We start from the raw sequence: 12972 nt of genomic DNA on the forward strand, positions 1-12972 counted from the left end.
ACAACCTCCGCCACAGCCCATTTTGCAGGGTCTAGTGCGCCAGCCAAGCCCGCCGCAGCGACGCAAGAGGCAACCAGCCCCGGCACGCAGGAGCACGCGCATTGTGGCCAAGTTCTGGCCGAGGGGGGACTCCCAAACAAAGGCCAGACAAGTGCTCTTGAAAAGGCTTGGCATCCTCGACGTCCAAGGCCTCAACCACGACGAGGCGATGCTGCGCTACTTGAACCTATTCAAGGGTCCTCTCGACGACGACACTGTCAAGACAATGTCGGCACTGTGTGGCCTTGACGCAGCGGCAATGCTGCCCACCACCAGCGCCTAGACATCTACTGAGTTGTTGGGGTAGGTTTATTAGACGATGTTAGAAACCGTGCATCGCAGCGGCAGCGGGAGCTCAGAGAGCTCCGCAACTTTTGTGTTTGTCCACCTATGGTGTTTGGGTGGGGCGACAGCCAGAGGCCTTCAGTCGTCTCCCCGTCAAACTACTTGGACACGGCATCTCGCAGTTAGCTATAGCTTTACCTCTGTGAGCAGCAAACCTTTGTTTCGTTTTGCTCTGCCGGCGGCCAGCTTTCAGATTTATCGGCGTTATCACCTTGCAACTCTCTTGAATATATGCATCCGTGTCATTAGCTTACGGCAAGTTGCTAGTCCAGATGTCCCGGGTGGCGGCATTCTCGCCACCTTACAAACTGCATTTTTAAGATGGGACCACTTGGTTTCCTTATGGCACAATTGAATTGCAACATAATTAACTGGAACGTCAGGGGATTGAATGATGGAGCACGACAGGACTCCATGTGCGAGTTAGTGAGAACCACTGCTGCAACCGTTGTATGTCTACAGGAAACAAAGCTGTAGGTGATGGATCATGAGGTGGTACGAAGAACTGTCGGAGCGAAATTTGTAAACTCCTATACGGTGCTACCGGCGGAACAGACTAGAGGAGGCGTCTTCCTAGCAGTGAATGAAGACTTCTTCGACCTCACCGGCATTATACTTACCTCGAACACCATAACCGCGCAGATCAACATGAGGGCCGATGGAACAAAGTGGCAAATTACAGTGGTATACGGCCCGCAGGGAGAGGCAGCTAAACTTCAATTCCTCCAAGAATTGAAGAACATTCCACCGCCGGTCCACAATAGATGGCTCATCCTGGGAGACTTCAATCTCATCTACCAGGCGGAAGACAAAAACAACTCTAACCTAAACCGGCGCCTCATGGGGGCGTTTAGAGCGACGATCGATCATTTGAGGCTCAAAGAAATCAAGCTAAATGGGCGCCGCTTCACCTGGAGCAATCAATAGGACAACCCGACGCTCACTAGAATTGACAGGCTGCTTTGTACCAACGAGTGGGACCTGCTCTTCCCCGCATGTTTCCTACACTCCCTCCCATCGCTAATGTCGGACCATACACCCCTGCTGCTACAGGGAGAGCTTGACCACCGGCACAGCACGTCCTTCCGCTTTGAAAATTACTGGACTAAGATGGAAGGATTCCAAGACATCGTCCAAAATTCTTGGAATAGGCCGGTCGCCTCGGCTCTTCCTATCAAACGCTTGCATATCAAAATGGCGCGCATGGCAAAAGCAATCAAGCGTTGGAAGAAAGACAAGATTGGGGATACAAGGATACAGCTCGCCATTGTGAAAGAAGTATTATTGCAGCTAGAAGCAGCCCAAGAGCATAGGATGCTCACAGCCATGGAACTTCACCTATGCCGCCGACTCAAATCCCGTAGCACGGGGCTCGCTGCTATTGAAAAATCAAGAATCAGACAGAGATCGAGGCTAACTTACATCTAATGTGGAGATGCTAACACAAAATTCTTCCACAGTAGAGCCAATGCTCGATGGAGAAAGAACTACATACATTGTCTACACACGGATGGGGGAATCGCGGTGGCCCACCAAGATAAAGAAAAGGTCATACACAATTATTTTAGAAACCACATTGGCTCCGCGGCGCAGAGAGATTCCACAATTAACTAGCAAGCCCTAGGTTACAACCAGCATGATCTTTCTGACCTAGAGGTGCCTTTCTCCCAGGATGAGATAAAAAACATTGTATACGCCATGCCTTCCGATAAAGCACCGGGACCGGATGGCTTCACGGGCGCCTTCTTCAAAGCATGTTGGGAAATCATTAAAGAGGATGTTATGGCAGCCATGAACTGCTTATTCACATTGAATGCCCAGGGTTTTGAATGGCTAAATTCGGCTACTATTATCCTTCTCCCCAAAAAACGGATGCAACAAAAATTAGCGACTTCAGACCCATCAGCCTACTCCATGGCATTGCAAAGAACTTCTCCAAAGTGTTAGCTGACAGACTTGCCCCCCGACTCAACTCCCTCATTTCAAATTGTCAGAGTGCATTTATAAAAAGGAGAAGCATCCACGATAATTTTCTGTATGTCCAGAGCGCGGTAAAAAACTACACAAGCAGAAGATTCCGACTTTGTTCATGAAACTAGACATCCACAAAGCCTTTGACACGGTACACTGGGGGTACTTGCTTGAGGCGATGCAGGCTCTGGGTTTTGGACAGCGTTGGTGGGAATGGATCTCTATCATCCTACGTACGTCCTCCTCGACACCCATGCTGAATGGGCGACAGGGGGCCACCTTTAGCCATGCCAGAGGCGTCCGCCAGGGAGATCCGCTTTCGCCGATGCTATTCATCCTAGCTATGGACCCGCTTCAACGTCTGCTTGACCTAGCAACTCAACAGGGGATTCTCACCCCCTTACCAATCACGGCGGCTAAATGGAGAACCTCATTGTATGCAGATGATGCCGCCATTTTCCTCAGCCCCACAAAAGACGATGTAGAAGCTGTCAAAACCATCCTGCAGGCGTTTGGCACATTCTCGGGACTCCATATTAATCTTCAAAAGAGCTCAGTGCATCCGATTGGTTGTGGAAACGTCGACCTAGACCAAGTACTGTCGCCTTTCACCGGTACTAGAGGGGGCTTCCCATGCAAATATTTGGGGCTACAACTCCATATTAGATCACTGCAAAGGATTCATGTCCAACCTCTCATAGACCGGATTGCCCACAGGCTACCCAAATGGAAAGGAAGATGGCTAAACAGAGCGGGACGTCTCACTCTTGTAACCTCTGTACTCTCCTCTATGCCAACCTACCACCTGACAGTGTTTCCCCTCGCCGCTTGGGCTAAGAAGAAGATAGATAAAATCAGGAGATCGTTTTTGTAGCTGTAAGCCCTGTTTCCCAGGCACATTTAGTGTATTTAAGTTTTTAGTTAATCTATGTCTTTAAGTCCTTGGGTAGCCCAAGAGTTGTGCGGGTACCCAGGCAGCTATTCTATCTAGTTAAAGCTCTAGTGAGCTGTATGTAATCAATGCAGTACTTATCCTATATATATTGCAATGCAGTCACCTGGGAGAGTAGCCCTGGCTGATTATTTCTCTGTATCCTCCAACAATTGGTATCAGAGAGTAGGTTAGACACCTTCTCACCTTCTCATCTTCTCCATGACGTCAACCTCCTCTGAGCGCCGAGCTAGGAAGACCAAGGGAGCCACTGAGGGCGAGCTGGGCGACTCCTCTGGCAGGGCTGCGCGCCTGAAGGCAGCAGAGGAGGCGGCGGCGCTGGCTGTCAAGGCGGCACAGCAGGCTACAGCAGCCGCGGAGGCGGCAGCCAGGACAGCGCAGGAGCTGCGGGCGGAGATAGCAGCAGAGAAGGGAGATGAGGAGGAGGAGGAGGAAGAAGAAGAGGAGGACCGGAGGAACCGGCGGCCGCGGACTCCGCCACGGGACAGGCGCCGTTCGCAGTCACCACTACGTGACCGAAGGCGTCGTGGCGGCGGTCGCTATGGGTCGCCGCAAGGCAGGGTGGTCTACCGCGATTTTGGCAGCGGCACATCATGGCCAATGCTGGACAAGACAAATTATTATGAGTGGAGCCAGACGATGAAGCTCAGGATGCAGGCGCGCGACCTCTAGGAAGCTGTCGAAGGAGGCCCAGTGCAGTTTCGCGACGACAGGCGAGCTCTGGAGGTGATCGTCACTGCTGTGCCCAAGGAGTTGGGGCTCCCGCTCCTCGACAAGGCGACGGCAAAAGAGGCATGGGATGCCATCGCTGCGACTCGTATCGGTGTGGACAGGGTCCGCCGAGCGACGTTGCAGCGACTGCGTCGGGAGTGGGAGAACATTGAAGTCAAGCCTAGCGAGCCGGTGGAGGATTTTGCCCTGCGGCTGTCAACTCTGCACCAGCAGCTAGTGCTTCATGGAGACAGGGACATCGATGAGGCGCGTGTCGTGGAAAAGTTTCTGCGCACGGTGCCGACCAAGTACGCGCAGATCGTCGTCGCCATTGAGCAGTTCCTCGACTTCGAGGCGCTCACGCTTGAAGAGGTGACAGGAAGGCTCAAGGCGGTGGATGACCGTGAAGCGCAAGCTGTGACAGAGCCGGTGTCCATCAACGGCAAACTGCTGTACACTGAGGAGCAGTGGCATGCGCGTTTGAGGAAGGAGATCAAAGGCGTAGAAGAAGCTGGCGGTTCTGGTTTCAAGAATCAGCGCGGCGGTGGCGGAGGACGTAGCCGCGGAGGTGGACGCGGACGGGGCAGAGGTGCTGGCCGTGGCGGCAGACGTGGAGAAGGCAATGGCACCGGCCGTGTTGGCCCCAACACGTGCCTCAACTGCCATCAGGACGGGCATTGGGCGCGTGAATGTCCCCAGCCGCGCCGTGATGGAACAGAGCGCGGCGGCGGGGGAGGAAATCGTGGTGGACGCGGCGGCGGAAACCGTGGAGGAGGCCGTGGCAGCGGTAACCAAGCTGGGCAGCAAGGAGGACATGAAGGGCGTGCCTAGTTTGCTGAGTGTGAGGAAGATGCAGCTCTGTTTCTGTCTCACGGCTTCATTGAGATGGAACAGAGCATGCCGGAGCTCAACTATACAGCGCAGCGCGTTGAGTTCTTTGAGCCACGTGCGCGTGCTTATCTGGGAGCAGATGATGAAGAGATGGCTGGCGGCTGGTACCTTGATTCAGGCGCAACACACCACATGACTGGGCGGCATGACCTGTTTTCAGACCTGAACACGGACGTTCGAGGCACGGTTCGGTTCGGGGATGCGTCCAAGGTGGAAATCAAGGGCGTTGGCTCAATTGTTTTTGAAGCAAAGACTGGTGAGCATCGTGTTCTTCATGGAGTTTATTTCATTCCGGCGTTGAAGAACTCGATCATGAGCCTCGGTCAACTTGATGAGAATGGCTCAAAGGTGGTGATTGATGATGGAGTACTGCGGATTTGGGAACGCATCAGCGGTCGCCTACTGGCCAAGGTGAGGCGTGGTGCGAACCGGCTGTATGTACTGCATATGAAGATAGCACAGCCAGTGTGTCTTGCTGCGCGTAGGGATGAGGAGGCGTGGAAATGGCATGAGCGTTTTGGGCATCTGAATTTTGAGGCCCTGCGGAGGCTTGGCAAGGAGGAAATGGCAAGAGGGATGCCAAAGATCGATCATGTTGAGCAAGTGTGTGACACTTGTGTCACCACCAAACAGAGGAGGCGATCATTTCCTGCTGCAGCAACATATCGTGCTCAGGATCACCTTGAATTGGTGCATGGTGATCTCTGTGGGCTAGTTACACCAGCAACTTCGGCAGGTAATCGCTATATTCTGCTGCTTGTAGATGATGCCACACGATTCATGTGGGCAGTGCTGCTGTCATCTAAGGATGCTGCAGCAGATGCTATCAAGAAGGTGAAGGCTGCTGCAGAGGTGGAGAGTGGGCGTAAACTGAAAGTTCTGCGCACAGATAATGGAGGAGAGTTTACTGTTGCAGAATTTGTTGCTTATTGTGCCAATGAAGGAGTCAAAAGGCATTACAGTGCTCCTCATTCACCATAGCAGAATGGCGTGGTGGAGCGTAGAAATCAAACCGTGGTGGCCATGGCACGTGCCTTACTCAAGCAGCGCCAGATGCCAGCCAAGTTTGGGGGGGAGGCAGTGATGACTGCTGTGCATATCCTGAATCGGTCACCAACCAAGGCTCTAGGTGATGTCACTCCCTATGAAGCATGGCATGGCCGAGCACCCACTGTTGTCCATCTGAAGGTGTTTGGTTGTGTGGCATATACTCGCCGTTTGTCTCAGCTTAGGAAACTTGATGATCGTGGTGAAGCTGGAGTATTTATTGGCTATGCTGAAGGAGCCAAAGCCTATCGAGTTTTTGATCCAGCATCTCAGCGTGTACGTGTCAGCCGAGATGTGGTTTTTGATGAAGGAAGAGGTTGGGATTGGACATCACCAGCAGCAGGTACGTTTGGGGCAGCTGGTAGTGATTTTGTGGTGGAATTTCCTTGGGAGGAAGAAGTCCCTGGAGCTGGAGGTTCAGTGCAGTCACACTCATCTCCTCAGCCCCATTCTGCCTCACCTGAAGCTTTCCCAGCAGCAGAATCGGTGCTTGATGCAGGAGAAGAGGTGTCTGAGACATCCAGAACGCCTTCACCACCACCAGCTCCAGCCAGCCCACAAGTGGAGCACGTGACTCCTTTGGAAGATGATGAGGAACGGCTGGACACTTATCACAACGACGAGCAGCTGCGCTATCGTACCATAGATGGCATATTGGGCGAGGAACAGGAAGTTCCGCCGCCGGCGCAGCGCTTGTTCGCAGAGCTCCACCTCACCCACTCTGGGGAACCCATTTCTTATGCAGAGGCAAAAGATGATCCTGCATGGCAGGCAGCAATGAAAGAGGAGCTACGCGCTGTTGAGCGCAATGGCACCTGGGAGCTTGTGTCTCCCCGAGCTGTCCATCGGCCAATTTCTCTAAAATGGGTCTACAAGCTGAAGAAAGATGAGAAAGGAGATGTGATCAAGCATAAGGCTCGGCTTGTTGCTCGTGGGTTTGTGCAGCAAGAGGGTGTTGATTATGAGGATGTGTTCGCTCCTGTTGCGCGCATAGAATCAGTGAGACTGCTGCTTGCTCTAGCTGCCCAGGAAGGATGGACTGTTCATCATATGGATGTCAAGTCAGCTTTTCTAAATGGAGAGCTCAAGGAAGAAGTATATGTCCAGCAGCCACCTGGGTTTGCTATTCCCGGGGAAGAAAGCAAGGTATATCGCCTGCACAAAGCTTTGTATGGGCTAAAGCAGGCACCTAGGGCGTGGAACGCTAAGTTGGACTCTACTCTGAAGGAAATGGGGTTCAAACAGAGCAAACATGAAGCAGCAATTTACAGGAAAGGTTCAGAGGGCTCAGTGTTGCTGGTTGGGGTCTATGTTGATGATCTGATCATCACTGGAGCAGTCAAAGATGAAGTAAAGGCTTTCAAGGAAAGGATGAAATCCACCTTTGAGATGAGTGACTTGGGTTTGCTCAGTTTCTACCTTGGCATTGAAGTGCAACAAGGCAAGAATGGGACCACCATGAGGCAGACTCACTATGCCAAGAAAATCCTAGAACTGGGAGGCATGCCTGATTGCAATCCAGCAGCTACACCAATGGAAGAGCGCCTGAAGCTCAGCAAGCATAGCACTGCCAAGGAGGTGGATCCAACTCAGTATAGGAGGCTGGTTGGAAGCTTGAGATACCTGGTTCATACCAGGCCTGATTTGGCTTTCTCAGTGGGCTATGTGAGCAGATTCTTGGAGAAACCGACCACTGAGCACCAGCAAGCAGTCAAGAGGGTGCTGAGGTACTTGGCTGGAACATTGGACTATGGTCTGCAGTTCAAAAGAGCCCCAAATTCTGCTAGGTTTGTGGGCTACTGTGATTCAGACCTAGCCGGTGATATTGACTCCAGCAAAAGCACAACAGGTTATCTGTTCTTCTTTGGCAACAGCTTGGTCAGCTGGCAATCTATCAAGCAGAGGGTGGTGGCTTTGTCTAGTTGTGAGGCTGAATATATGGCTATGACTTCAGCAGCAACACAAGCCCTGTGGCTGTCAAGATTGTTGGCTGATTTGTTGGGAAGAAAGGTGGAGACTGTGGAACTGAGGGTTGACAACAAGTCTGCAATTGCACTTGCTAAGAACCCTGTCTTCCATGACAGGAGCAAACATATCAGAGTTAAGCAACATTTTATCAGGGATTGTATTGAAGAAGGCAGCATCAGGACTGAGTACATCCCTACAGCTGATCAATTGGCAGACATTCTCACTAAGGCTTTGGGCAAGGCCAAGCTTGAAGATATGAGAAGCAGAATTGGCATCAAGCAGATCAAAAAGGGTTGAAGCAGGTCTTAGGGGGAGAACTGTAGCTGTAAGCCCTGTTTCCCAGGCACATTTAGTGTATTTAAGTTTTTAGTTAATCTATGTCTTTAAGTCCTTGGGTAGCCCAAGAGTTGTGCGGGTACCCAGGCAGCTATTCTATGTAGTTAAAGCTCTAGTGAGCTGTATGTAATCAATGCAGTACTTATCCTATATATATTGCAATGCAGTCACCTGGGAGAGTAGCCCTGGCTGATTATTTCTCTGTATCCTCCAACAGTTTTTGTGGAAGGGGGAGGAGAATGCAAACAGCGGACACTGCCTAGTAAACTGGCAGACAGTTACCAGACCAAAAGACCTTGGGGGTTTAGGCGTCCTTGACCTGGAGAGATTTGGACGAGCTCTCCGGTTGCGATGGCTTTGGCAAGATTGGGTGGACGAGTCCAAGACTTGGAGCGGATCGGAGCTCCCGTGTTCTGATGATGACCGCATCCTCTTCAACCCCTCAATCAATATATCTTTGGGAGATGGTGCAAAGACAAGGTTTTGGCATCACAGTTGGCTCGATGGGCAAGCTCCTAAATACCTAGCCCCGAACTTGTTTCGGCTAGTCTCAAGGACTAACCAAACGGTGCAAAAAGAGATGCGGAACAACAATTGGATACGTAAACTAGGGAGGAAAATCACCTCGGCTACCCACATAGAGGAGTTTGTATCCCTCTGGATACGAATGCAGGATGTGCACCTACAGCAGGGTGTCCAGGACACCATCACCTGGTGTTGGACAAATGACGGGAATTTCTCCACCCGCTCGGCATACAGAATCCAATTCAGAGGTTCGCTCCCCCCATTCCGTACGGATTTGATTTGGAGAGCGCATGTGGAGAACAGATGCAAGATCTTCGCCTGGATCTTAGTGCAAGATAAAATTCTAACGGCTCGTAACCTACAAAAGAGAGGGTGGCCGCACCAGCAACAATGTGTCATGTGCAACGGGCCCTTAGAAACAAGCCTCCACTTATGCCTTTGTTGCCCTTTTGCCAAGGCGGTTTGGGATCAAATCTTATCATGGGAAAACTTCACTCAACTGCAACAGCAACTCCAGGTAAACCCCACCCACATCAAGTCATGGTGGGAAGAAGTGGCAGTGAAAGTGCCAAGATCTGAGCGGAGGCGGCTCAACGGGGTAATTATCTACACCTTCTGGAATATATGGAAGGAGAGAAATAGGAGAATCTTTGACAACTTGATACAAACGGGAACGCAGGTAGCAGCAAGGATAAAGGAAGACATACACCAAAGGAAGAGAGCTCTTGAGTACGTTTAGCTCACAGGTGTATGGGGGGAAGGTGGGGATGAAACCTTAATCTCGCTAGTCTTTGATTGTACATAAACTTTCTTTCCCTATCTTAATTGAAAGGCAGAGCTCCTGCCATTGCGTTCAAAAAAAAATAGGCTCCAAGAGCTAACCGTGTGAGACCATCTCGGGGATCACTAAAAAGCATAAACTCTAATGCGCTAGCTAGGCAAGCATCAAGTCTACATTGGCAAAACATTGTTAAGTGCCTGGATCATACACTGGAAACGATGAAAAATAATTATGTGAGTCTATTCTTAATATTTTTCAGCTGTCTTACAATTAGGGAACTGCACAAATGCATTGCTGAATTCAATTTCAATTTTGTAGGTACCTCCGGTGATAATCAGGAAAACATTTAGCCAAGTATTTGCATATTTGAATGTGCAACTCTTCAACAGGTATTGTTATATATCATTCCAAGTCTTAGCAAATCTTGACTGCACAAGTTCATATGGGACACCAAAATATCCTTGGTAAATGCTTTACATGGTTGATTCTGTACTCTATCAAATTTCTACCATTTTTGTTTAGCTTGCTACTTCGTCGGGAATGTTGCTCTTTTAGCAATGGGGAGTTCTTAAAGGCTGGTTTACAAGACCTGGAGCAGTGGTGCTCTAGAACAACTGAAGAGGTGAATATTTTCCTCTCTTTTTTTTGGTAATTTTAACAAGACAAATTATAATCAGCAAGTGAGTGCTAATTAAATTGAAATATTGTCCATAATGCAGCATGTCTGGACATCCTGGGATGAATTGCAACACATTAGGCAGGCAGTCAGGTTCCTGGTATGCCTGAAAACATGCAGTTATTTCAACGGTTATACTAGTTTGATCTGTCTACTTATTAAATGAATTCATATTACAGGTTTTGCATCAGAAGTCACACAAAACCCTGGAGGAAATCACGAATGAGCTTTGCCCTGTAAGCTATAAAGAAAGCATCTTATAAGTGCTTAGATTTTCTTCAAGCTACAAGTTGTATTTTCACAGGTTTTGAGCATAACTCAAATATATCGCATAGCAACGATGTTCTGGGACGACAAGTATGGTGCACAAGGTCTATCTCAAGAGGTAAGTGCATGCCTGCCAACTTCACATGATTAAACATATACGCAATTCCAAGTGCATTCAGCTTACTGAATGCGTGAAATGCAGCTATGCGTTGCTAAAGAGAACATCTTAACAAGAGTCAAACTTTATTTCAGGTCATGGGAAAGATGAGAACGATGACAACAGATGACTCAATAACTACTCCAAATAGTTCTTTCTTGCTAGATGACGACTCAAGGTATGATCAGTAGTTCAGTACTAAGATGTGAACATGCATGCAGTAGATAACACAACTGAATCTGCAACAGTTATGACTCATCTAACGCCCAAATGAATGAAAATGCAGCATACCAATATCATTGGATGATATAGCTCGACTGATGCTTGACATTGATCCGTCCGATGAGGAACCGCCCCCACTACTAAGGCAGAATTCTCAGTTTCACTTTCTTCTGCAGCAGCACACAGACTGATATCTACAGATAAAGAGTAAAACGGTACAGTTACTTGTGAAGTTACAGAGAACTTAAGATTTTTTATAGGAGTGCACAGATTGAGTTGTGATTTTTTTCTTCTTCCATTTTTTATAACTTTGGGTGGGAAAATGCCTACAAAGAAAGGGAAATATAGGATATATCTTGATATCCTTCTTTTGATTGTTTTGATTGTTTCAAACAGAGAAAATTCTAATTATTTGAAGGGCGGGCCTGGTGCAATCGGTAGAGTCTTACCGCCTGTGACCGGAAGGTCCTGGGTTCGAGTCACGGTCTCCTCGCATTGCACAAGCGAGGATAAGGCTTGCCACTGACACCCTTCCCCAGACCCCCGCACAGAGCGGGAGCTCTCTGCACTGGGTACGCCCTTTAGAGAAAATTGTAATTATTTGAAGATGTAATATAATGATAGTATATATATTTGTACCCAACCACATTCAACGCAAAACAGATTCCTGATCTTCTGATTAAGCTAATCATCAATACGCCCACTACCCGTAGGACGGTTGAATACATATTATCCTAACGAACTAACCGTCTTCAACCATCCGACCTATGAACCACTGCATTGGCTTCAGCCCTCCCTTTAATCTGTAGCTGCAATCCTGCACCTATGCAGGATCCAGATTATACGAAAATAAGCCCTCCCTTTAATCTGTAGTTGCAATCCTGCACCTATGCAGGATCCAGATTGTACGAAAATAAAGAGGCGATTGGCAGTGATGAAGCCAGAAAAAAATTTAGGAGGGGCTGAAACAAAAGAATAGACGTTTTTTTACCTTCTCTTAACCTTAGCCCCTCCTACCTAATACATATATGCATAAAATTTTAAGAGAGAGCTTAAGGGGGTTCCGCGTGCGCAGGATGGGTAGGGGGGATAGAGCCCCCCTAGCCCCACCGCTGGCTTCATGCCTGGCGATTGGACCTTATGTCGCAGAATCGTTAATTGCCCGCGGAAACGAATTCTGCAGAATACACATGGCATTATCATCACTAGCCCAACGCCCCCAAACGATTCAGGTCTCGTCTCTTAACCGTTTCCTGCTGTGACAGTACGGAGCCGTCCCCATCGTGGTCGGATTTGCTCTAGGCCTCTAGGGCCTTGTTTAGATTGGGGTTAGGAATCAGTATTTGACACTGTAGCACTTTCGTTTGTATTTGACAATTATTGTCCAATCATGGCCTAACTAGGCTCAAAAGATTCGTCTCGTAATTTACAATCAAACTGTGTAATTAGTTATTTTTTTTATCTACATTTAATACTTCATGCATGTGTCCAAAGATTTGATGTGATGGAGAGAGAGTGAAAAAACTTGCAATCTAAACCAGGCCTAGGCATGCGCGTTTTCGATCGCCAGGGGAGGGGGAGGGTCGCATTACCTGACGAATGACAGCTGAAGCCCCGGGCGGTGCTCTCAACTATGGAATGGATCCTCTCCCCTCCCTTCCCGCCTGCCTTTTTCTCTTTCGTCTCCGGTGATTGACTGGACGTCTGGACTAGGATGCGTCGTGCGTGGCCGCTGTGCATCTGCGTCGGGAGAAAACAGAGCGTCACTCGGGTCCGGGACTTAGAGCAACGGCGCGCGTGGTTCTCTTCTCCTTTCTCTCTCGAGAGCGAGAATCGGCCGTGGAATTGAGATTCAGACATAACAGCCGCCGTCTAGATAGGAATACCCGTGTAGGCCATTGTGGATGTGCGCCCGGACGTCTGTCCGGACGTCCGCGGAGCCCACCTCTCGCTCTGACAGACGTCCGTGGAGCCCACCTCTCTCTCTGCGTGGGCAGGAGCCAGGAGCTGCCCCCAACTCGCTGAGTCGCTGCGCCCCCGTCTGCCGATCCCCACCTCTGTCGTGTCCCTTCCCCGGCATCAAG

At 49.5% G+C, this 12972-nt stretch overlaps 2 protein-coding genes across 2 annotated transcripts; both read left to right on the plus strand.

Moving 5' to 3' along the window:
• The first annotated feature begins 3508 nt into the window (after positions 1-3508).
• Positions 3509-5890, plus strand: LOC136536153 (uncharacterized). The gene is made up of 4 exons (XM_066528540.1): positions 3509-3903; positions 4021-4470; positions 4550-4859; positions 4913-5890. The coding sequence occupies exons 1-4, from the start codon at positions 3509-3511 to the stop codon at positions 5888-5890; spliced, it is 2133 nt and encodes a 710-aa protein (XP_066384637.1).
• A 3894-nt stretch (positions 5891-9784) lies between these two features.
• Positions 9785-11079, plus strand: LOC136536154 (myosin-11-like). Its single transcript, XM_066528541.1, has 8 exons — positions 9785-9799; positions 9885-9955; positions 10089-10188; positions 10286-10342; positions 10422-10478; positions 10547-10627; positions 10762-10844; positions 10953-11079. Exons 1-8 carry the CDS (start codon positions 9785-9787, stop codon positions 11077-11079), a joined length of 591 nt encoding a protein of 196 aa, XP_066384638.1.
• The last annotated feature ends 1893 nt before the right edge of the window (positions 11080-12972 follow it).

Source organism: Miscanthus floridulus, chromosome 2 (assembly GCF_019320115.1).
Source record: "Miscanthus floridulus cultivar M001 chromosome 2, ASM1932011v1, whole genome shotgun sequence".
NCBI lineage: Eukaryota > Viridiplantae > Streptophyta > Magnoliopsida > Poales > Poaceae > Miscanthus > Miscanthus floridulus.